At 44.7% G+C, this 24,762-nt stretch overlaps 1 protein-coding gene across 7 annotated transcripts in view; it reads right to left on the bottom strand.

Moving 5' to 3' along the window:
• Positions 1-24,762, bottom strand: part of CTPS2 (CTP synthase 2) — a 541,710-nt gene that overhangs the window by 308,276 nt on the left and 208,672 nt on the right. For 5 of the 7 annotated variants that reach the window (XM_030202308.1, XM_030202304.1, XM_030202305.1 and 2 more), the window contains one exon: positions 8,830-8,910. In XM_030202308.1, coding sequence (XP_030058168.1) covers positions 8,847-8,910 — 64 coding nt within the window. In that variant the 3' untranslated portion in view covers positions 8,830-8,846. The remainder of the gene's footprint in view (positions 1-8,829; positions 8,911-24,762) is intronic. The other 2 variants (XM_030202307.1, XM_030202303.1) reach the window with 1 other exon arrangement.

Genomic DNA, 24,762 nt, shown 5'->3' with positions numbered 1-24,762 from the left:
CTCTAAGTTAAGTAATACTAACAAGACATACTTTGGAGCTCATTTTCAAAGCACTTAGACTTACAAAGGCCCATGAGCTACTATGTGACTTTGTAAGTCTGTGCTTTGAAAATACACCTCTTTGTATACTAAAGTTTGTAATAAGATGTAATAAGATTGAACACATTTACTCAAGAAGAAGGAGATTTAAAGTGACATAGAGGAGAAATTTGTAGAATAAGGAAAAAAATTTTGTAAAAAAAATAAAAACCAAAAATGATGATAGAGGAAAGATCACGGGTTGATCAATGAGGATGTGAGCCACACCATTATCAGCTGGGGGCATAGTTCCCGGATGGTGGAAAGCGATGGAAAATCTGAAGATCCCCGTTTAACAGACTAATGTTCTGGTTGATTGTGAATGTTAGCTACGTTGCGATAATAATATACTGACGAATGTATGAGATTAGACAGTGTCTGGGATATTTCTAGAAGGATATATTGAATTTGTCTCCACACTACAAGTATAAGGTCTAATTAAATAGAATATTCTACAAAGGGCACGGGATGTTTTGGTTGCCGTTTACTGAATCCGGCCCTGAGTGGTTTTCAATTTTGGTCATATTTTTCAATCTTGTGAAAACGGGAGTGAATAGCTTTGAAGCTTAAGCATGAAGAGGAGTTAGTCTATGGAAGGTTTCTTTTGCTGATGATTGATAGTGAAGAAAGCCAGAAGCCGTTTATCTCTCTGAGGCTTTTTTCCTTCCTGAAGAGTTACTCATGTTAAATAAATTTATTCATATTCAGTGCTGAGTTTTAGAGCTTTGAATGTTTAATTAAAATGTGACAAGGTGATAGTGGAGTGTACATGGGAATATTTTTTGGATTGAATCCTTTTTCACTCCAGTTCCCTAGTTGTGGGTTTATATAATTAACCCTCCCACAGAAGTTTATATTGCTGTTATCTGCAAAATTTCAGACCTGAGCACTGGAACGCCCCTGGCTTCTCCTCCAGATATGCCACAAGGTTTGGCCTGCATATCCACTTGTAGGGCCAAAACGCATCCAGACTTCTGCCCAGCATTCAGAAAAGCAGAATTGAGGCAATTGTGTAACTGGGTGCCTTGATTTAGGTGCCAGAATGGTGCACACTGTGCATCAATTCTAAAACAGCATCTGGGCATGCCTAAGCCATAACAATAGTAAATAATGGCAGATAAAGACCTGTACAGTCCATCCAGTCTGCCCAACAAGATAAACTCATTTTACATGGTTTGTGATACTTTATATGTACACCCGAGTTTACTTTGTCCTTGCCATTCCCAGGGCACAGACCATAGAAGTCTGCCCAGCACTGTTCTTGTTCTAAAAGTTCTGAAGATTCTGGAACCCTAAACAGTTACAAGATTCCGGAATCCCAGTTAGTAGCAACATTCCATGTAGAACCCCAAAGAGTAACATGGTAACATAGTAAATGACGACAGATAAAGGACCTGAACAGTCCATCCAGTCTGCCCAACAAGACAAACTCATTTACATGGTTTGTGATACTTTATATGTATACCCGAGTTTACTTTGTCCTTGCCATTCCCAGGGCACAGACCATAGAAGTCTGCCCAGCACTGTTCTTGTTCTAAAAGTTCTGAAGATTCTGGAACCCTAAAGAGTTACAAGATTCCGGAATCCCAGTTAGTAGCAACATTCCATGTAGAACCCCAAAGAGTAACATGGTAACATAGTAAATGACGACAGATAAAGGACCTGAACAGTCCATCCAGTCTGCCCAACAAGATAAACTTATTTTTCACGGTATGTGATACTTATATGTATACCCGAGTTTGATTTGTCCTTGCCATTCTCAGGGTACAGACCATAGAAGACTGCCCAGCACTGTTCTTGTTCTAAAAGAAGATTCTGGAACCCTAAAGAGTTACAAGATTCTGGAATCCCAGTTAGTAGAAACATTCCATGTAGAACCCCAAAGAGTAACATGGTAACATAGTAAATGACGACAGATAAAGGACCTGAACAGTCCATCCAGTCTGCCCAACAAGATAAACTTATTTTTCACGGTATGTGATACTTATATGTATACCCGAGTTTGATTTGTCCTTGCCATTCTCAGGGCACAGACCGTAGAAGTCTGCCCAGCACTCTTCTTGTTCTAAAAGTTCTGAAGATTCTGGAACCCTAAAGAGTTACAAGATTCCGGAATCCCAGTTAGTAGCAACATTCCATGTAGAACCCCAAAGAGTAACATGGTAACATAGTAAATGACGACAGATAAAGGACCTGAACAGTCCATCCAGTCTGCCCAACAAGATAAACTTATTTTTCACGGTATGTGATACTTATATGTATACCCGAGTTTGATTTGTCCTTGCCATTCTCAGGGTACAGACCATAGAAGACTGCCCAGCACTGTTCTTGTTCTAAAAGAAGATTCTGGAACCCTAAAGAGTTACAAGATTCTGGAATCCCAGTTAGTAGAAACATTCCATGTAGAACCCCAAAGAGTAACATGGTAACATAGTAAATGACGACAGATAAAGGACCTGAACAGTCCATCCAGTCTGCCCAACAAGATAAACTTATTTTTCACGGTATGTGATACTTATATGTATACCCGAGTTTGATTTGTCCTTGCCATTCTCAGGGCACAGACCGTAGAAGTCTGCCCAGCACTCTTCTTGTACTAAAACTTTTGAAGATTCTGGAACCCTAAAGAGTTACAAGATTCCTGAATCCCAATTAGTAGCAACATTCCACGTAGAATCCCAAAGAGTAACATAGTAACATATAGTTACATAGTAAATGAAGGCAGATAAAGACCTGTACGGTCCATCCAGTCTGCCCAACAAGATAAACTCATTTTACATGGTATGTGATACTTTATATATATACCCAAGTTTGATTTGTCCTTGCCATTCTCAGGGCACAGACTGTAGAAGTCTGCCCAGCACTGTTCTTGTACTAAAAGTTCTGAATTTACACTCCAGCCCATCCATATCTATTCACTCACGATCAGGGCATAGACCATAGAAGTCTACCCAGCACTGGTTTTGCTTCCCGATTACCGGTGTTGCTACCCAATCTCCGCTAAGATTCTGTGGATTAATTCCTTCTAAACAGAATTCCTTTGTGTTTATCCCATGCATGTTTGAAATCCATTGCCGTTTTCATTTCCACCATCTCCCGTGGGAAGGCGTTCCATGTATCCACCACCCTTTCCATGAAAAAAATACTTCCTGACGTTACTCCTGAGTCTGCCCCCCTTCAACCTCAATTCATGTCTTCTAGTTCTACTACCTTCCCATCTCCAGAAAAGGTCTGTTTGCGGATTAATACCTTTCAAATATTTACAGAATACTAGCGTAAAGCCATACTGGTGTCCCAATGACTAGGTGCAACTCCTTACGCCGGTTCATTGCCTAGTGTACGTTATCATGCCTAAGTGCTTCATGCACTACTTGCTAAACAAAATCCATACTATCCAGAATGTTGCTGTTCAATTAATCTTCTCGCTTAAGTACAGGAGTGTGGTAGCCGTGTTAGTCCACTCTTAAGGTTATCAATAGAAATCAAACAAAATAAAACATGGAAAAGAAAATAAGATGATACCTTTTTTATTGGACATAACTTAATACATTTCTTGATTAGCTTTCGAAGGTTGCCCTTATTCCTCAGATCGGAAATAAGCAAATGTGCTGGCTGACAGTGTATATAAGTGAAAACATTCAAGCATTACTATGACAGTCTGACAGGGTGGGAGGAGGGGGGTGGGTAGGAAGTATGCATGGGGACATCAAAGCATATCATTGATATTCTAACAGGATGGGTGTGGATAGGTGAGGGCAGCTGTATGTCTCTGTTGATCACCCTCCCCTCACCTGTCTTTTGTGGAAGATAACCCAGGGTATAGAACCACAATATATGATTTCTCTGGTGCATTATACTTTAACAGGACAATATTATAATACTCGCAAGCAGCTCTTATTTACTTTTCCAAGTCACTTCCAAGAAACTTTTTATCAGGTTTATTTGCATATCAGGCAGCAAAATTCTGGGAATTTTTACCATCCAGTTTGAGATTTTTACCCAGTTATAGCCTGCTTAAAAAGAATATTAAAACATTATTGTTTAATAGATAATATGATCAACAAATAATTATGCATAGTTGGTAGTTTTAAGAATGAGTCAATCTTTTTTCCTTGCCAAGCTGTGACATCCTAGGTGAATTGTGTCCTATTGTCTTGCTGTAACCCGCTATGAACTATTTGATATGGTATTAGCAGGCTATAAGTGGCTTAACTGTAACATGTAACTCAGTATTCTGTTATCTAGATGTACAGAATCTTAGCGGAGATTGGGTGGCAACACCGGTAATTGGAGAGTAAAACCAATGCTGAGCGGACTTATACGGTCTACGCCCTGATTGTAACTGAATAGATATGGATGGGCTGGAGTGTAAATTTTAAGGGGCTTCGACGTTAGCTTCAGAACTTAATATAAGAACAGTGCTGGGTAGACTTCTATGGTCTGTGCCCTGAGCATGGCAAGGACAAATCAAACTCAGGTATACATATAAAGTATCACATACCATGTATAATGAGTTTATCTTGTTGGGCAGACTGGATGGACCGTTCAGGTCTTTATCTGCCATCATTTACTATGTTACTATGTTACTCTTTGGGGTTCTACATGGAATGTTGCTACTAACTGGGGTTCCGGAATCTTGTAACTCTTTAGGATTCCAGAATCTTCAGAACTTTTAGGGCAAGAACAGTGCTGGGCAGACTTCTACGGTCTGTGCCCTGAGAATGGCAAGGACAAATCAAACTCGGGTATAAAGGATCACATACCATGTAGAATTAGTTTATCTTGTTGGGCAGACTGGATAGACCGTTCAGGTCTTTATCTGACATCATTTACTATGTTACTATCTGCATGTGTCACTTGGCAACACACCCATGACCCACCCATGTTTCAACTCTGTGTACACCCCCCCTTGAAGTTACGCACTACAATGCTAGTGCACTACCTTGTAGAATATCATATACCCCCTAATTCTATAAAAGTTGGCAAAAATTGCATGGAAAAATTTGGGTGCACGCAATTTAATTAAATAACGAGCTAACTATGACCAACTGGCATTTAACAAGCAATTATTGGCACTAATTAGATTTAATTGGAACATACATGCCTAATTTTATGAGCAAGTTTAAAAACGGGGGGGCGCAGAAATGGGAGGGTCATGGGCAGAATGGGGGCACTCCTAACATTTATTTATTGGGATTAAAGGATATATTTATATTTGGGGAATTACATTAACCTGTGCTGTATAATATTTAAGGACAGGTGCTCAGAGCATAAGGACCAGATTTTTACCAATAATGTTTATTTACAATACAGGTAATGTAATAATGTTAGAAGGCAGTTTTTAGGGATTTTACACAAAGGGAAATGTGCCATTTGCGCATGTTGTTATAAAGTGAGGGTGGATATGCGCCTAATTTAGGAGTCCTTTTACCAAGCTGCAGGAAAAAAAGCCCCCAGCACACATGGCCATGTAGTTAGTGAACTCTTACCGCATGGTCATGCGCAGGGAGCCAATACCGCCACCCACTGAGGTGGTGATAAGCGCTCCCATGCTAACCTGGCAGTAACCAGGCAGCACCCGATTACTGCTGGGTTATCATCGCACAAGCCATTTCTGGGGGTTTTCTTTTTCCCCCAGAAATGGTGAGCGCTTGTAGCAGGATTATCGCCGGCAACTGCGTTGGGCCAGCGGTAGTCCCGGAAGAACGAGCGGTAAGTCTGCGTTGGGCTTACCGCTACTCTGTAAACAGGCCCCTTAGAAGCATACATTTGCACCGTGTTTCTGTTGGTGAAAATGGCCGCACCTAAAGTTAGGAGTGATTCCCGGGTGTAAACACTATTCTATAAACCACACCTAATTTTAAGCATGGTTTATAGCATAGCACTTTTATTGTTTTTTTTAAAATCTGATATACCTCTTTCGTGCACGAGTCGAGGAGGTTTACATAAAATTCTAAAATTTTACATAAAAACATAATAAAAAGCTTTTGAAATAGAACGCCATTTTCGATAGGATAGAACAACACACACATCGGGTACTCTCTACCAAACCACCCCCGCCTCTCCTTCCCCTTGTCCCTCCCCTTGTCCGTTTCCCTATTTCCTCAACCCCTCCGTCCTTTTCCTCCTTTCCTGAGGTCACTGATGAAGAAACATCACATCTTCTCTCCTCCTCAAAACGAACTACCTGCTCCTCTGATCCCATTCCTACCCACCTTCTTAACACAATCTCTCCTCCTCTCACCCCTTTTATCTGTCATACCCTCAATCTCTCTCTTTCCACTGCAACCTTTCCTGATGCCTTCAAACATGCTGTGGTCACACCGCTCCTGAAGTAGCCATTGCTTGACCCTACCTGTCCTTCCAACTATCGACCCATCTCCCTCCTCCCCTTCCTTTCCAAGTTACTTGAACGCCGTTCACCGCCGCTGTCTTGACTTTCTCTCATCTCATGCTGTTCTTGACCCACTCCAATCTGGCTTTCGTCCTCTTCATTCAACTGAAACTGCACTTGCAAAAGTTTCCAACAACCTGTTCCTAGCCAAATCCAAAGGTCTCTATTCTATTCTCATCCTTCTTGGTCTATCTGCCACTTTTGACACTGTTGATCACAGCTTACTTCTTGATACGCTGTCTTCATTTGGATTCCAGGGCTCTGTTCTTTCCTGGTTCTCCTCCTACCTCTCGCTTTGCACCTTTAGTGTACACTCTGGTGGATCGTCTTCTACTTCTATCCCTCTACCAATCGGTGTACCTCAGGGTTCTGTTCTCGGTCCTCTCCTGTTCTCCATCTACACTTCTTCCCTTGGCTCTCTGATATCATCTCATGGCTTTCAATACCATCTCTATGCTGATGACTCCCAAATTTACCTCTCTACCCCTGAAATCTCAACCAACATCCAGTCCAAGGTTCCAGCCTGCCTATCTGACATTGCTGTCTGGATGTCCCAACGCCATCTAAAAATTAACACGGCCAAAACTGAGCTTCTCATTTTTCCCCCTAAGCCTACCTCTCCTCTCCCCCCTTTCTCTATTTCTGTGAATGGCACTCTCATTCTCCCTATCTCATCAGCTCTTAACCTTGGGGTCATCTTTGACTCCTCTTTCTCCTCTGCTCTTATTCAACAGATTGCCAAAACCTGTCGTTTCTTTCTCTATAACATTAGCAAAATCCGTCCCCTTCCTCTCTGAGCACTCTACCAGAACCCTTATCCACACTCTTTATCACCTCTTGTCTTGATTATTGTAACCTGCTTCTCACCGGCCTCCCTCTTAGCCATCTCTCTCCTCTTCAATCAGTCCAAAACTCTGCTGCGCGACTCATTTTCCGCCAAAGTTGCTATGCTCACGTTAGCCCCCTCCTTAAGTCACTTCACTGGCTCCCTATCCATTTCCGTATTCAGTTCAAGCTTCTCTTATTGACCTGTATTGTGTATTCACTCTGTTGCTCCCCAGTACCTCTCCACTCTTGTCTCTCCCTACGCCCCCCCTCAAGTACTCCGTTCTGTAGATAAATCTCTCTTATCCGTCCCCTTCTCCTCTACTGCTAATTCTAGACTCCGTTCCTTTTGTCTTGCTGCACCCCACGCCTGGAATAGGCTTCCCGAGCCTGTGCGTCTGGCCCCGTCTTTGGCCATTTTCAAGTCCATACTTAAAGCCCACCTCTTTACCACTGCTTTTGACTAACCACTTCTCACTTGCCCTGTCCTTTAACCTCACCTATTATTCCCTTCTCCTTATTTGTTCTGTCTGTTTACCTGTCTTATCTAGATTGTAAGCTCTTTGTAGCCTTGTAGCGCTATAGAAATAATAAATAGTAGTAGTAGTATCATTCAAAGGTCATTCACTCAAAGACAAGCCACACATCAGGTAGCGTCAAAAGGTTATTCACTGTTTGCCACTGTTTGCTCCCTGCAATATGTGCTCCAGCTGCAGGAGCATCGGTAGTCAAATACTTTGTGAAATAGATACGTTTTCAGGGCCATCCTGAAAGATATATATAATTTTGAGCTGGATCTTGTCGACTCCCCATTTGCCTTTGGACGGATGAGGCAATACAAATCTGTTCTGCGCCATATATAGAATTCTCCCCACAGCGCACTTACGTGTGTAAGGAACAATTAAAGCAACACAACTTCACACACCCAGTTAAAGAACTGCCCTGCAAGTATGCGATCAGCACCAGTGGCGTACCGAGGGCGGGGCAGTGAAGGGCGGTCCGCCCCAGGTGCACGCTTAGGGGTACCATATGGCTCCAGAAAAAGGAAGGACAGATTGAGCCAGTCTGGGTTTTATTTCCATTGCTCTCACACTGCAGAAGGGGTGCTGGGAGCAGCCGTGTGGCTGTCGGCTCCGCTGGTCCCCTGCTCCCTCCGCTGTTACTTCCTGTTCCAGGGCAGAGGGAGCAGGGAACCAGCGGAGCCGACAGCCGTGCGGCTGCTCCCAGCACCCCAGCAGATAAGAAGAATGCACACAGGGGGGGGGGGGGGGCTTGGAGGGGATGTGATGGAGGGGGGGGGATGCACCGGGGGGGGGGGACGCTTTATCCCGGGGGGGGGGAATGATGCTGCATCTGGGGGGGGGGGGGGGGGCGCAGCAGCGATCCACCCCGGGTGACAGCCAACCAAGGAATGCCACTGATGAGCATCGGAAACTGACAGGATCAGTAGTGTGAATATCAGTCTCTATGTTTCTAAATCACAGCAAGTTCAATGGACACGGAGGCCCCATTAGTCACACAGAATCACTTACTCACAGGCTCAAGGGCTTCAGGTCGGCTCGGGCTCATTGCTCTCCTTTTCGGAAGCACTGTCTTCACTAAGATCACTGTAACTGGGGGGGGGGAGGGGGGAAGGAATGAAGAATATGTAAGTGAAGCTTTTACAATGGAGCAGTCCCTAATGAGCCCTGAGTCAGTAAATTTTCACTGTGAGGCAGCTCAAAGCATCTCTAAGCCAACGCCTCCCAAACTTTTATCCAGTATGACCTTACTTTAACACTTAGAAATTCACATGACTCCAGATAGATGACAAGAAAGCTGCCTCCGCTCTCTAACCCCTCTTTCATCCACATCCTCCTCTTTCCCAGCAGCACCAGCAGAAGCAGTAAGTACAAGATCCAGGATGTCAGTGAGCACTTACAGCTGCTACTGCCTTGCTAAGAGGAGGAGGAGGGGGAGGAAAGCCAAACTGGGCCAGATTCTATACATGGCGCTTAAAAAATCCATGCAGAAAACATTTCCGCTTAAGTGTATTCTATAAGGTTTAGAGCGCGGTATATAGAATACACTTAGTTGATATCCCAGCGCCTGAAACTATGCACTTCCGTTGACACCAACAAAAACGTGGCGTAAATCCCTGTGCGTAGATTTATGCAGGCCATACTTTATAGCAATGCGCGTAAATTTTGGAACACCCATTTCTTGACCTTTTGAACCGCGCGCTTTAGAATTTAGGCGCAGCCCATTACAGAAATATGCTTAGCAAGTTGTGCACATAAATTCTAATTATTGCCAATTAGTGCTCATTATTGCTTGCTAGGTGCTGTTAACAACGCTGATTAGATTGTTAAGCCAATCAAGTTATGCGCGTTGTTACGGAATACGCTTAGATTTCAGCGTGGAACGCTAGGTGCGCTATATTAAATCTGGCCCATTTCATCTAAATTCAATAGAAATCAAACAAAATAAAACATGGAAAAGAAAATAAGATGATGCCTTTTTTATTGGACATTAAACTTAATACATTTCTTGATTAGCTTTCGAAGGTTGCCCTTCTTCCTCAGATCGGAAATAAGCAAATGTGGTAGCAGATAGTATATATGAGAGAAACATCAAAGCATTACTTTGACAGTCTGACAGAGTGGGAGGGTGGGGTATGCATGGGGACATCAAAGCATTTCATTGATATTCTAACAGGATGGGTGTTGGTAGGTGAGAGGAGGGTGATAAACAGAGAAATAAACAGAGAAATACAGCTTTATGGTTTATAATGGGCAACCTTCGAAAGCTAATCAAGAAATGTATTACGTTATGTCCAATAAAAAAAGGTATCATCTTATTTTCTTTTCCATGTTTTATTTTGTTTGATTTCTATTGATAACCTTAAGAGTGGACTAACACGGCTACCACACCTCTCTATCTAAATTCAATATAGCCCCAAATACCCCTAATCTTAACTTCACCATGAGTCACTAAAAGGTAGTCAAGTCATTTAGCATCCAGAAGAAATTTCAATTGATCTGGTTCATAGAAAATATATCTTAGTGAAGAAATAAGCACCACACATTTACAAGCTGAAAAGTTCCACCTAGAGACAGGACTTTCTGCCTAGGAGGAGTAGCCTAATGGTTAGTGCAATGGACTTTGATCCTGGGGAACTGGGTTCAATGCCCACTGCAGCTCCTTGTGACTCTGGGCAAGTCACTTAACCCTCCATTGCCCCAGTTACAAAATAAGTACCTGTATATATGTAAACTGCTTTGAATATAGTTGTTAAATACCACAGAACGGCAGTATATCAAGTCTCATTTCCCTTTCCCCTATTCAGACATTTTTTCCTCTGTTCTTGTGCAGTTTTTGCTAAACCTTAAAAAATCAAATGGGTCGCTATTCAAAGCGATTTAGCAGGCCAGAAACAGCTTCTGGACAGTTAAATCAGTTATTTGGGGCCAGGGGCATAGCCAGACTTCGGCAGGAGGGGGGTCCAGAGCCCGAGGCGAGGGGGCACATTTTAGCTGACCCCCCCCCCAGCCATTATCGACCCCCCCGCCGCCGCCAACTTTGACGACCCCTGCCGACGACCCTCTCGACCACCCCCCCTGCACGTTATACGTGCAGAACGTCAGATTCACAGAAACAGAACGAAACCTGGCTGATCTGCAAGGCTTCGTTCTGTTTCTGTGAGTCTGACGTTCTGCACATACAAACATGCAGGACGTCAGAAACAGAACGAAGCCTTCGCGGGAAGAAGAGGCCCTCCTCGGCTGGCGGGGATTAGGGTCCCCCGCCAGCAAAGGTAGCCCAAGGCAACAGCGGGGGAAGGTTGGCGGCGGGTTGGGGGGGGGGTCGAGAGGGTCGTCGGCAGGGGGGTCCAGGGCCAAATCTATGGGGGCCCAGCCCCCCCCCCCCGGCTCCACTTAGCTACGCCACTGTTTGGGGCTAACCAGCCATTTTCCGAGGCACTTAAATGGTTAGCGCTGCTGAAAATGTCTGGTTAGTGCCTATCTCAAAATTGGCTATTTTGGGGGGGTGTTCCGAGGGCATAGTCAGCACTTGGCTTGTTAAATAGCAGCTATTTTGGAAATCGTTGTGGGAGTGCAGGCTTGGATGCTCTTTTGAATGTATTTTTGTGGAGTATGTATACGTTTGTGGATTTTGCTTTTTTTTCTCATACGGGGACACAGAAATGGGTTTGCTTCTCCTCTCTCCAGGCCTCCACTGTGATCTGTGCCCAGCTGCTACATTCAGTGTGGGACCTGTGAGTCAGTGAATTTTTTTAGGCCCTGCTCACTTCTCTTGCATGGGCTTTCTGATAAGACTGGAAACTAGGGATGAGCAGCCAGAAAACTTTTGTTTTATATCATTACCTGTGTCGTTTATGGGAATTTTCATTCATTTTTCGAGCTATTTTGTACAGGAACAAAGTTGTTCACCGATAAGAGTATGCACTCTTTCCCGCTAGTGTAACATACGCACTAATTTGCAAAATACACACACTATTGAGAAAGAGTGAGCAGCCTTTTCAGAATTGGGTGCCCCTTTTCCAAACTGTGCCCACTATTTGCAAAAAAATATGGTTATCAACAAACAAAAAAAAAAACTGGGGGGTGGACAACGATTAAGAATTTTAATCACAATCAATCGTGCAATTAAAAACTTTAATTGCGAGTTTTATAGTGCTTAATCATGGTATGCATTTTGGGTGCATGCTTTTTCATTTTTTTTTTTTAACGTTGACCCAAACACCCTTTTGAACAGATGCTCAGTGTAGCAGATTATCTTTCACAACATGCCATTCAATTAGGGGTGGGCAACGATAAAACATTTAATCAAAATTAATCGTGGTATTAAAACTTTTAATCGTATGACTAGTCATACCTCTGGGCTGGATGGCTTGGTACTAGTAAGTTCTCACTGCATGGAACTTTTCTTTAAACCCTGCTGGATACACACATTTCCTTCCCACACACTCTGTAGTAGGAACGTCCAGTGGTCCAAGCATGGGCAGGACCAGCAGTAACACTGTCACAGTAGCAGGAAGGTCTTGTGTTCCAAGCCCGGGGGGATTGATGCTGAAGAGGCTCGCAGTTGAGGGTTGCCATGGGTGCTGGAGTACCAGGTGAACGGGCAGCATTGGGCTATGTTGACGCAGCGTCTGAGGAGTCCAGGCTCACTGAGCACCTGCCTCGGGGGCAAGTGGAAGGCTGCGTTCGGCCTGCTTGGGGTTTCTATTGTGCATGTGCAGGTTTTCTGTGCATGCACTGAGAAGGTCAGGAGTCGAGCCTGAATGGAGATGGGCCGCACCCGTGGCAACCCTCAACTGCGAGACACTTCAGCCCCGATCCTGCCTGGGCTTGGGCCATCGGACCTTCCTGCTACTTTCAGCCGCAGCAATGTCATGCCGGTCCTGCCTCGGACCCGATCCTGTTGACCAGATATTTTTATTTAAAAACATATTCTAACCTATAGGGTTACATTAGTAAACATTGCTTTCTGTATTATCTGACTTTTCACTTATCCGACAATGGGCCAGTCCCGTTTATGTCAGATAATCGAAACAGTACTGTATTTTGGTTTGGTTCGGGAAAGCAACAGCAGAGGGTGGCAGGTTGATGCGGGAGGTACAGAGGAGATCCCAGTGTATCTGCTGCGCGGGGAGGGGGGGGGTCCAGAATTGCTGCACAGCTATTTACCAAAGGGTGTGCAACTATGTAGCTGCGCAGCTTAGAGGGAACTGTGGTGCAATCCTGAGATGCACGCGACATAATTGGTTAACAAGCCAATTAATGGCAATAATTGGGCGCTAACAATTATTGACATTAATTGGCATCAACTAATAATAAAACGTTATCGCTAACCTGCTATATCTGAAATAATCTAAGTGGGGAACAAAATTACATACAAAGTAACATAAACCAATACAATACGCGAGGAATATAACAATAATACAAAATCGTACATAACTACAACATTAATACAGAATCATACAGTGCTATAAAACAATTAGGATTTGTGCTCACATCTGGCTGCACACGATTCTTGGCACTTCTCATTCAAACAATGGGTATTAGTTTTTATTCATATGCGGACGATTTCCTTCTTATTCATTATGTTAAACCGTATAATATGGACCTTACACCGCTTCAAAATCTGTCTGGATAAAGTGGCAGATTGGCTCACAACACATCAATTAGTATTAAATCCAGATAAGACTATAACATCTTGGATAGTAGGACAGGGCACATGTCCAGCAGTGGTACCTATGCTATTTGGCCAGAACATCCCTACAGTTAAATCCTTTAGATACCTTGGGGTTATAATCGATTCTGCTCTGACTTTTGAGGAACAAATATCCGACGTAGTGAAAAAATCTTTTTTCCGTCTTAGGAGACTTCGGTCAGTTAAGAATTCAATTAGTAAGGATTCCCTTAAAACATTGACATCTGCTTATATTACCTCACGCTTAGATTATTGTAATATCATATATGCAGGGATCACTCAAGCTAGCTTGAAACGACTACAAAGAATACAGAATACAGCAGCACGTATGATCTGTAGGGCCCGGAGGGATGACAGAGTAACACCTTTACTACATCAACTGCATTGGCTTCCGGTTGAAGCAAGAGTTAAGTTTAAAGCCTTAGTTTTGACCCATAAGGCTTTTTATACACTAAAGCCTGACTATCTGTCAAATCTAACTGTTCCTTACACTGCCACACGAACCCTTAGATCCCTGACAGACAACAGGTTAGTGATTCCTCCTCTTGTTAGGGCTAGATGGGAATCTACACGGAATTCGGCTTTTTTCTATTTGTCCCCCTCTCTTTGGAATGGCCTTCCAAAAGAGATCAGACTTGAGAAATCTTACTTTCATTTTCGGAAACTTTTGAAAACCTTCTACTTTATCAATTATGTAGAACAGAATTTAGAATAATGGAAGAAAGGTTATAAATGGGCATCTGTAATATATATTAAATTAAAACTGTACTGTTTGTCTGTGTAGATTATATTATGTATTTAATCTTGTATTTGCGGTGCTCTCCTGTATACTAAATCATGAGTTATACTGTTTTTCATCTTATGTAGCTAGTTTGTGGTTTTGCTGTGCTTTCCTGTAATGACTGGAGTTCTAATGTTTGTCCAACCTGTACATATTGTAGTGTTTCTTTTATTTTATAAATTGTAAACCGTTCTGTTTTGCAGTAGCAATAAGATACGGTATATAAATTGACGTAAATAAATAAAAATAAATAAATAAATATAACCGCACGCACTCACATCTCATAGCACACAAACCAAAAGGGGGCTTGGCCATGGGGGGGGGGGGGGGGAGACATGGGCTGGTCAAAGACAATTTTGTGCGCAGTGTTATAGAATACCAGGAATTATACCTGGTTTCAGCAGGCATAAGGTCCTGGTACCCAAATTGGGAGGGGGAATCAGTGCTACGCACTAGTCTATAAGGGCCCTTTATAGAATAGTGTAGAAACATCTATTTTTTTTACACCACCATTTACTGAATCCGGCCATAGGTGACTTGTACAAGTTATAAAACAGAACCGAACACTTACACACATATGTGCTAATATTCTACAACTTACATGCGCGATTGGTGCCAATTTATAGATGTGAAGCGTCTGTTCACGCTTTCCAAAAATATTAGAACTAGGGGGCATGCGATGAAGCTACAATGTAGTAAATTAAAAACGAATCGGAGAAAAGTTTTTTTCACTCAACGTGTAATTAAACTCTGGAATTCGTTGCCAGAGAATGTGGTAAAGGCGGTTAGCTTAGCGGAGTTTTAAAAAGGTTTGGACGGCTTCTTAAAGGAAAAGTCCATAGACCGTTATTAAATGGACTTGGGGAAAATCCACTATTTCTGGGATAAGCAGTATAAAATGTTTTGTACTTTTTTGGGATCTTGCCAGGTATTTGTGACCTGGATTGGCCACTGTTGGAAACAGGATGCTGGGCTTGATGGACCTTTGGTCTGTCCCAGTATGGCAACACTTATGTACTTAGGATTCTGAATGGAATCTTGCTACTCTGTAGGGTTCTAAATGAAATGTTGCTATACACTTTCAAATTCTGCATGGAATCTTGTTATTCTTTAGAATTCTAGAACCTTGCTACTCTTTGGGGTTCTACATGGAATGTTACTATTGTTTGGGTTTCTGCCAGGTACTTGTGACCTGGATTGGCCACTGTTGGAAACAGGATGCTGGGCTTGATGGACCTTTGGTCTTTCCCAGTACGGCAACACTTATGTACTTATGAAGGGGATGGTGCCAAAGGTCTCCTTTTACTAAGCGGCAGTAAGCCCAAAGCATGCTTACTGCTCACTATACAGGAAGTACCGCTGGGCTACCACAGCAGCCCAGCGGTACTTCCCACCCCTAGTGCGCTATCATTTCCAGAGTTACAAAAATTAACCGGTTACCGCCGGTTTAATGCGGGAGCCCTTACCGCCATCTCCATGGGTGGCAGTAAGGGCTTCCCCCCTCCTCCCCCCCCGAAATGGCCACACGGCAAGTGCTTTACTGCAGGAAGGCAAGATTTTCCCTTTTACCAACTGCGGCAAAAGGTGGCCTTGGCACATATGTAAAACACGTGCCAACGCCAGCGCCCTTTTGACACAGTTTGGTAAAAGGGGCCCTGAATGTCCCAATAGAACACATGCACACATTTACCCCTTTTCAGAACCAATGTAACTGTGTGTTGGCATTTGCAGACTCCAGAGACTGCAGAGGACATCGGTTATAAGATCTTTATCAGAAGGTATAAACAGCAGCAACTGCATTTTACCCACATAATAGGAGCCTCAGTAAATATTTAATTGCAAAACAAACTACAGCAGAAAGAGTAATGAGTATTTAAAAATGCAGACACAAAACTTGCCTTTTAATTAATGGGGCTTGCTAGGGCTGTCTGATACTATCAAGGAGCTGGCAGTGTGTTAAGTGTTTTGGCTTTAAGAGATACAATTTTAATTCTGCACTCCAGATCCGCACCGCTGCGCCGCACAGAGGGACGAAGGCTCAGAAAAGACAGCAACTGCCGCTGGAAGCAAAACTGAAGCAAGTCACACCTCAGCGCATCGGGCCAGTGGGGAGAACAAAAGATTGGTAACTGTCAGTCAAGTGATGCCGCTGCGCTAGAAAGCGAAATCGATTGTACCCTTGTGGCCCCTCAGACAGGTCTGCTTTTTAGGGTATCCAGAATGCACGTAATACTCATGCTCTTTGCTTAGCTTTCGTAAAACAAAATTCTCGGTCTCTGGACTCACATTCTGGAATTGTCTCCCCCTTAACTTACACCAACTCCATTCCCAGGCGGAGTTTAAGAAGGCTTTAAAAGCTTATCTTTTCGAAAAGACATATGGGCCTATTATATAACTGAGACCCATTCTAGATCCTTGATTCCTGGTGTTGTTTGCATGAGTCTCTTGTGCACGGCCTGCTGAAAGCCCTAACTCCCTGGCCAATTCCCTCTTCCCCTTGTGCATTTTTTCTCCTCATCTCTGTTATGTCTAGCCTGTCAATATCTGTAGTTCCTTTTTCTATGTTTCCTTTACATTTCAAACCGCTATAATATTATATTTCCTTTAGCAGTATCTATATAATAATTGGTCACTCTGCTTCCCTGGATGGCTGGCTGGGTTCGTAACAGCATGCAAATGAGCTGATTTCAGCTCACCTCGAGTGTTCCCTTCCCTCTCTGTGTCCCGCCCTCGCAGAAAGACGAAATGATGTCAGAGGAGGGCGAAGGCAAGGGAAGGATGGAGGCGACGCGAGCCGAGCCTGCCGCCGCTGCAACCTGAGGTAACATGAACGGCTTAAAGGCAGGGCGGCAGGAAGGAGAAGAGGGCAGGGGAGAGGAGGGGAGAATCGCTGGACATGGATGGGAGGGAATGGGAAAAATGAATTGATGGACATGGATGGGATGGAAGGGCAGAGGAGAGGAGGGGAGTGGAGAATCGCTGGACATGGGTGGGATGGGAGAGGAGAATAGCAGAATAGAGATGGGAGGGCAGGGCAGGGCAGAGGAGAATCGCTTGACATGGATTGGATGGGATGGGAGGGGAGAATTGCGGGACACGGATGGGAGGGGAGGGCAGGGCAGAGGAGAATTGCTGGATATGGATTGGAGGGGAGGGCAGGGCAGAGGAGAATCGCTGGATATGGATTGGAGGGGAGGGGAGGGCAGAGGAGAATCGCTGGACATGGATGGGATGGGAGGGGAGAGGAGGGGAGAATCGCTGGACATGGGTAGGATGGGAGAGGAGAATAGCAGAATAGAGATGGAGGGCAGGGCAGAGGAGAATCGCTGGACATGGATGGGAGGGGAGGGCAGGGCTGAGAAGAATCGCTTGACATGGATGGGAGGGGAGACAGGACAGAGGAGAATCGCTTGACATAGATTGGATGGGATGGGAGGGGAGAATTGCGGGACACGGATGGGAGGGGAGGGCAGGGCAGAGGAGAATCGATGGATATGGATTGGAGGGGAGGGCAGGGCAGAGGAGAATCGCTGGACATGGATGGGAGGGGAGGGGAGGGGAGAGGAGGGGAGGGGAGATAGCTGACAGGGAGCATCGCTGGACATGGGTGGGATGGGAGAGGAGAATAGCAGAATACAGATGGGAGGGCAGGGCAGAGGAGAATCGCTGGACATGGATGGGAGGGCAGGGCAGGGCTGAGAAGAATCGCTTGACATGGATGGGAGGGGGAGGCAGGGCAGAGGAGAATCGCTTGACATGGATTGGATGGGATGGGAGAATTGCAGGACACGGATGGGAGGGGAGGGCAGGGCAGAGGAGAATCACTGGACATGGAAGGGAAGGCAGGGGAGAGAGGAGAAATAGCTTACACAAGAGCCTTCCTAGGGCCCATTTCATTTTTCACAAAACTGTTGCTTGTATCAAATAAAAGCAAACTGAACCAGACCATAAGTTACATCAGCTAGAATAGGAATAGAACCTTACATCAAAAAATTATGGGGGTAATTCTCAGGCTGTGGTGGTCAGCATTTGCAAAATGACAGCTGCAGCGGGGGTTTTTTTTACCTGTATATTCAGCTCCAGGGATTACACAGACACTGAAACTGAATATTTGAGTATAAAGCAGCTGCTGGCACTTATCAGGTACCAGAGATATGCTAACCAGTACCCAGATAAAGTAAAGACGGCCTTTCTGCTGTTCTAACTTTATCCAGAAACGTACCCTGTTAGTGGACTGAATATCTTCACCAACTGGGTAACTAGGGTTTCCTTATATGGCAGACTGGTCCCAACTGATGCATCCCATGGTGCACTGCATGTGGCTGGGCATCGCCATTTTTGAAGATGGGGGCATTGGAGGTAGGAGCAAGTGGATATCACACCTGCCTCATTTAAGTATGAGATCTGGGGGACAAGGACCTGGGCAAGGGGTCGCAGGGTAAGGCAGGAGTTCCACTAGACACCAGAGAGATTTTTTAAAAGTGAAGTTGGGTCAGGTTGGGGGAGGGATAATAATAAAAGTTTATTTCCAACCCAATGTATCTGAAATATTCTAAGCGGGGAACAAAGATACACACAAAATAAAATATAACAATGCAAAATGAACAACAAAAAATAAAATAAATCACTCAACATTAATACAGAGTAATTCGTTACCACAAAGCAAAGCAGCATCATTAATCTAATGACCCATATGCTTGACCAAACATATGGATTTTTAGTTCTTTCTTGAACTGAGCATTAGTCTGCACAGAGCAAAGCTCAATAGGCAGAGCGTTCCACAACTTACAGCCCTTAACATAAAAAAACAGAAGGATAGGAGAGGCTGGGTGCTACTAGACACCAGGGAGGTTTTTGGAAATAGGGAGGAAGAGGGGAAGCCACTAGAATACCAGGGCAACTTTATATAAGATATTGGGGGAAGGCGTGGAGTGGGGGGGGGCACAAGGCTATGAGGAGCCACTGCAGAAAGCAATCCGGGGCAGGGTCGTCGATTTGGAGAGAGAGAGAGAGAGTAGGTGGCGATAGACACTCACTCCTGTCAACCAAGCCTTCTATGCCGCCCCAGACCTGGCAAAATGTTTCCCATGTACAACAAAAACTTTTTTTTTTAATTGCATGACTGTGGAATTAATAATGACAGCATTACTAGCCATTTTAGTGCGGTGTGCAGTAACGGTTTTCACATGAGTGAATACCCGCACTGAAACGCTTTCTGCTATGCACATGGAAAACAGCTCTTATAAAACTGTGCATCCAAGTGTGTGTACCAACAAAATTAGATGCAAACACAGCGAAGATGACAAAGAAGCAACACACAAGTCAGTGATGGTGTTGATAAAACTTTAATTCAAAACAAGACACGACTCGACACAGGCCTGTGTTTCGGCCATCTGGCCTGCATCAGGAGTCCAATGCAACTGGTTAATACTGTGCACATGTTACTATGAGCCAAATATGTTGATGAGAAATCAACGATGGCATGACTGCTACGTGCATTCTCACCTTCAAAGTCGCTCGACGAGCTCTGATCAATGCTCCAATCCCAAAGGGCTCAGGAGATTGGAGCGTTTGATTGGAGCTCGCCGAGCGACTTTGAAAGCGAGACTGCATGTAGCACCATCACTCACTGTGTGTTGCTTCATTGTCGTCTTCGCTGTGTTTGTTTGCATCTACTCTGTTTGCAAAGATTGTTTCTTCTGTTTTGCTGTCCATCAATAAAGTTGAACATACTTATTTCACAACCTATGCCTAGGTGCTCCCAGGGGAGTAGTTTGAGAGAAGTGGCAATATCAGGCTTATTTTCGAAAGAGAAGGGCGCCCATCTTTTGACACAAATCGGGAGATGGGCGTCCTTCTCCCAGGGTCGCCCAAATCGGCATAATTGAAAGCCGATTTTGGGCATCCCCAACTGCTTTCTGTCGCGGGGACGACCACAGTTCCCAGGGGCGTGTCGGAGGTGTAGCGAAGACGGGACTTGGGCGTACCTAACATATAGGCGTCCTCGAACTATAATCGAAAAAAGAAGGGCGTCCATGATGAGCACTTCGACGACTTTACTTGGTCCCTTTTTTCTTACGACCAAGCCTCAAAAAGGTGCCCGAACTGACCAGATGACCACCGGAGGGAATCGGGGATGACCTCCCCTTACTCCCCCAATGGTCAATAACCCCCTCCCACCCTAAAAAACCAACTTTAAAAATATTTTGTGCCAGCCTCTATGTTAGCCTCAAATGTCATACCCAGGCCCCTCGCAGAAGTATGCAGGTCCCTGGAGCAGTTTTAGTGGGTGCAGTGCACTCCAGGCACGCGGACCCAGGCCCATACCCCCCCCCCCTACCTGTTACACTTGTGGTGGTAAATGTGAACCCTCCAAAACCCACCACAAACGCACTGTACCCACATCTAGGTGTCCCCCTTCACCCCTAAGGGCTATGGTACTGTCGTACAGTTGTGGGTGGTGGATTTAGGGGGGGTTGGGGGGCTCAGCACACAAGGTAAGGGAGCTATGCACTTGGGAGCAATTTATGATGTCCACTGTAGTGCCCCCTAGGGTGCCCGATTGATTCCTGGCATGTCAGGGGGGCCAGTGCACTACAAATGTTGGCTCCTCCCATGACCAAATAGCTTGGATTTGGTCATTTCTGAGATGGGCGTCCTCGGTTTCCATTATCGCCGAAAATCAGAAAACGACCAAGTCTAAGGACGACCATCTCTAAGGTCGACCTAAATTTCAGGATTTGGGTGTCCCTGACCGTATTATCGAAACGAAAGATGGATGCCCATCTTGTTTCGATAATACGGGTTTCCCCACCCCTTCACGGGGCTGTCCTGTGAGGATGTCCCCAGGAAAACTTGGGCGTCCCTTTCGATTATGCCCCTCTTTATGTACTTATTTTATAAAATACATGTAACATAGAAAATGACGGCAGATAAAGACCTTACGGTCCATCCAGTCTGCCCAACAAGATAAACTAATTCTACATGGTATGTGATCCCTTATACCCGAGTTTGATTTGTCCTTGCCTTTCTCAGGGCACAGACCATAGAAGTCTGCCCAGTACTGTCCTTGTACTAAGTTCTGAAGCTAACATCACATACGTAGAGAGTTGGAGGGGGGAGGTAGGGAACAGGGCATCTGCTCCAGGTGTGAAGTTCCAAGGGGTATCTTCAGTCCACTTTTCTTCTAGGAGCAGTGTCTGTTCCAAACCCTCCACCCCAACCCCAAACAGTAATTAACCGGATGTCCTCTACTGCTGCTTGTGGGACCAGTGTCATAATAAGAGCTGATAAAGACTGGCCACGTAGGCAGCAGGAGAAAAAGTCTATAAAAACATTTCCCTGCTGCCTACTGTTAATATATGGCCTGGCTTTAAGGCTACCACTGGAATAGTGATGGCCAGAGCTATGCAGCCTATGCAGCCTATGACAACTTGGAAAGTACTGATTAGGCCAAACAATAAGCAAGTGATTTAATATTTGAGAATCTGCAAAAAGCAGGTCTGAACAATGAGTCCTGCCACAAATTGGTACAACTTTTAATTCAAATATAGCACCTGTAATGAAAGATCAGATGAATAAAATGGAGCTTATTAGTTTTGGTATACAATGATACAGAGGTAATACAGAGTTCATGAGAAAGGTATGAAAAGTATTGCAGCCGGAAGATGTGAAACTGTTATCTCAACGCTTCCCAAAACATGTTGATAATTAGCAGTAGCTGAGAACGGAAGGAGGTGGGCACATCAGATAGCAGATCGCATGGGAAAGTATGATCTCAGAAAGTGAGAAAGATTAGGAGCAAGGTTTCTCATCATTCACTTCTATGGAGAGGTTTGTGTATAAAAGAGGGGAGATTTTGCCTTAGTTTGGAACTCCTCCCCAACGCTTCTCTCAGACGGCGAAGCCCTGTGCGGCTGAAACCAGAATCTGATGTCTGTATTTGTATCAACTTGAAGACTTGTGTTTGGGTAAGAAATAAAATGTACCTATCTATCTAAACTTATCTCTGTCTCTATTTTTATTGATTCTATCTTCTCTTTACCTAACATTTAGCCTACAAGGTAGATCACATACAAGTGACACTCAGTTTTGGACAGAAAGCAGTAGTTATGGGAATTAGTTTTCAATTACGGCTCCTAATGCCACCCCAGAACAGACCCCCTTATGATTGGGTGACAATGGAGGTTAGAGAAACTATACAGAACCTGATGTATGAAATAAGTACCTTTAGTCCCCCCTGTGACGGAGTCAGAAAGAGGTCTATAAGAGGAGGGAATTTAAAACACTACTCAAGGAGGTGGGGTGGGAGGAGGGGAGAAGGGCAGACCTGTGGGCCCCACTGAACCCAGGTGGGAGGACAGAGAAGAGGGGGAATGAACTGAGAGAAGGAGAGATTGGGTAACAGGGAGGGATGAGGAGAAGGTGTGAAGGATCTGGAGGGGCTACAAAGAGACAGAGAGACAATATAAAGAGACAAGGGGCTGAGGAAGGGGTGAGATAATATAGAGCTGGGACAGGGAAGGAGATGAAAGAGGAATGGAAAGATGGGTGGAAGTAAGAGAAAGAAGAAACAGTTTTTAGCTTATTTGGATTTTGCTCCCACCTTTTGTAGCTCAAAGCAAGTTACCACCACCAGCCCCGGCACAGACCGTATAAGCAGAAGAAAAGAGGTGTTGATGCCCCTGTACAAGTCGTTGGTGAGGCCCCACCTGGAGTATTGTGTTCAGTTTTGGAGGCCGTATCTTGCTAAGGATGTAAAAAGAATTGAAGCGGTGCAAAGAAAAGCTACGAGAATGGTAAGGGATTTGCGTTACAAGACGTATGAGGAGAGACTTGCTGAACTAAACATGTATACTCTGGAGGAAAGGAGAAACAAGGGTGATATGATACAGAAGTTCAAATATTTGAAAGGTATTAATCCGTAAATGAACCTTTTCCGAAGATGGGAAGGTGGTAGAACGAGAGGACATGAAATGAGATTGAAGGTGGGCAGACTCAAGAAAAATGTCAGGAAGTATTTTTTCACGGAGAGAGTGGTAGATACTTGGAATGCCCTCCCGCGGGAGGTGGTGGAAATGAAAACGGTAACGGAATTCAAACATGCGTGGGATAAGCATAAAGGAATCCTGTGCCGAAGGAATGGATCCTCAGGAGCTTAGTCAAGATCGGGAGGCGGGGCTGGTGGTTGGGAGGCGGGGATAGTGCTGGGCAGACTTGTACGGTCTGTGCCAGAGCCGGTGGTTGGGAGGCAGGGCTGGTGGTGGGAGGCGGGGCTGGTGGTTGGGAGGTGGGGATAGGGCTGGGCAGACTTACACAGTCTGTGCCAGAGCTGGTGGTGGGAAGCGGGACTGGTGGTTGGGAGGCAGGGATAGTGCTGAGCAGACTTACACAGTCTGTGCCAGAGCTGGTGGTGGGAAGCGGGGTTGGTGGTTGGGAGGCAGGGATAGTGCTGAGCAGACTTACACAGTCTGTGCCAGAGCTGGTGGTGGGAGGCGGGGTTGGTGGTTGGGAGGCGGGGATAGGGCTGGCCAGACTTATACGGTCTGTGCCCTGAAGAGGACAGTACAAATAAAAAAGTAGCACATATGAATTTATCTTCTTGGGCAGACTGGATGGACCGTGCGGGACTTTTTCTGCCGTCATCTACTATGTTACATTCAGGTACAATAGTTATTTTCCCTTTCTCTGGAGGGCTCACAATCTAATGTTGTACCTGAGGCAATAGACAGTTAAAGGGTCCATTTGCTAAGGTGCAATAATGGAATTAGCATTCCATAGGTATAGAATAGGCTGTGCGGCATTTATCACACCTTAGTAAAAGGACCCTAAATGATTTGCTCAAGATCACAAGGAGCAGCAGTGGGATTTAAACCGGGCACCCAAGGTTAGCAAGCCCAGTGCTCTAACCACTAAACTACTCCTCCACTGCAAAGAGGCTGGATGTCAGAAGGTTTGAATGAAAGAGAAGGAGCTGGGGCTGGCAATGGAATGAGGACGTTATAATGCCTTTGTATCGCTCCATGGTGTGACCACACCTCAAATATTGTGTTCAATTTTGGTCATCGCATCTCAAAAAAGATATAGTGGAATTAGAAAAGGTGCAGAGAAGGGCGACGAAAATGATAAAGGGGATGGGACGACTTCTCTACGAGGAAAGGCTAAAGCGGCTAGGGCTCTTCAGCTTGAAGAAAAGACGGCTGAGGGGAGATATGATAGAGGTCTATAAAAGAATGAGTGGAGTTGAACGGGTAGACGTGAAGCGTCTGTTTACGCTTTCCAGAAATACTAGGACTAGGGGGCATGCGATGAAGCTACAAAGAAGTAAATTTAAAACAAATCTGAGAAAAATTTTCTTCACTCAACGTGTAATTCAACTCTGGAATTCGTTGCCAGAAAATGTGGTAAAGGCAGTTAGCTTAGTAGAGTTTAAAAAAAGGTTTGGACGGCATCCTAAACGAAAAGT

This window comes from Microcaecilia unicolor, chromosome 4, assembly GCF_901765095.1.
Source record: "Microcaecilia unicolor chromosome 4, aMicUni1.1, whole genome shotgun sequence".
Classification (NCBI taxonomy): domain Eukaryota; kingdom Metazoa; phylum Chordata; class Amphibia; order Gymnophiona; family Siphonopidae; genus Microcaecilia; species Microcaecilia unicolor.
Note: the sequence above shows the minus strand (reverse complement) of the source record. Positions and strands in the feature narration are given on the sequence as shown.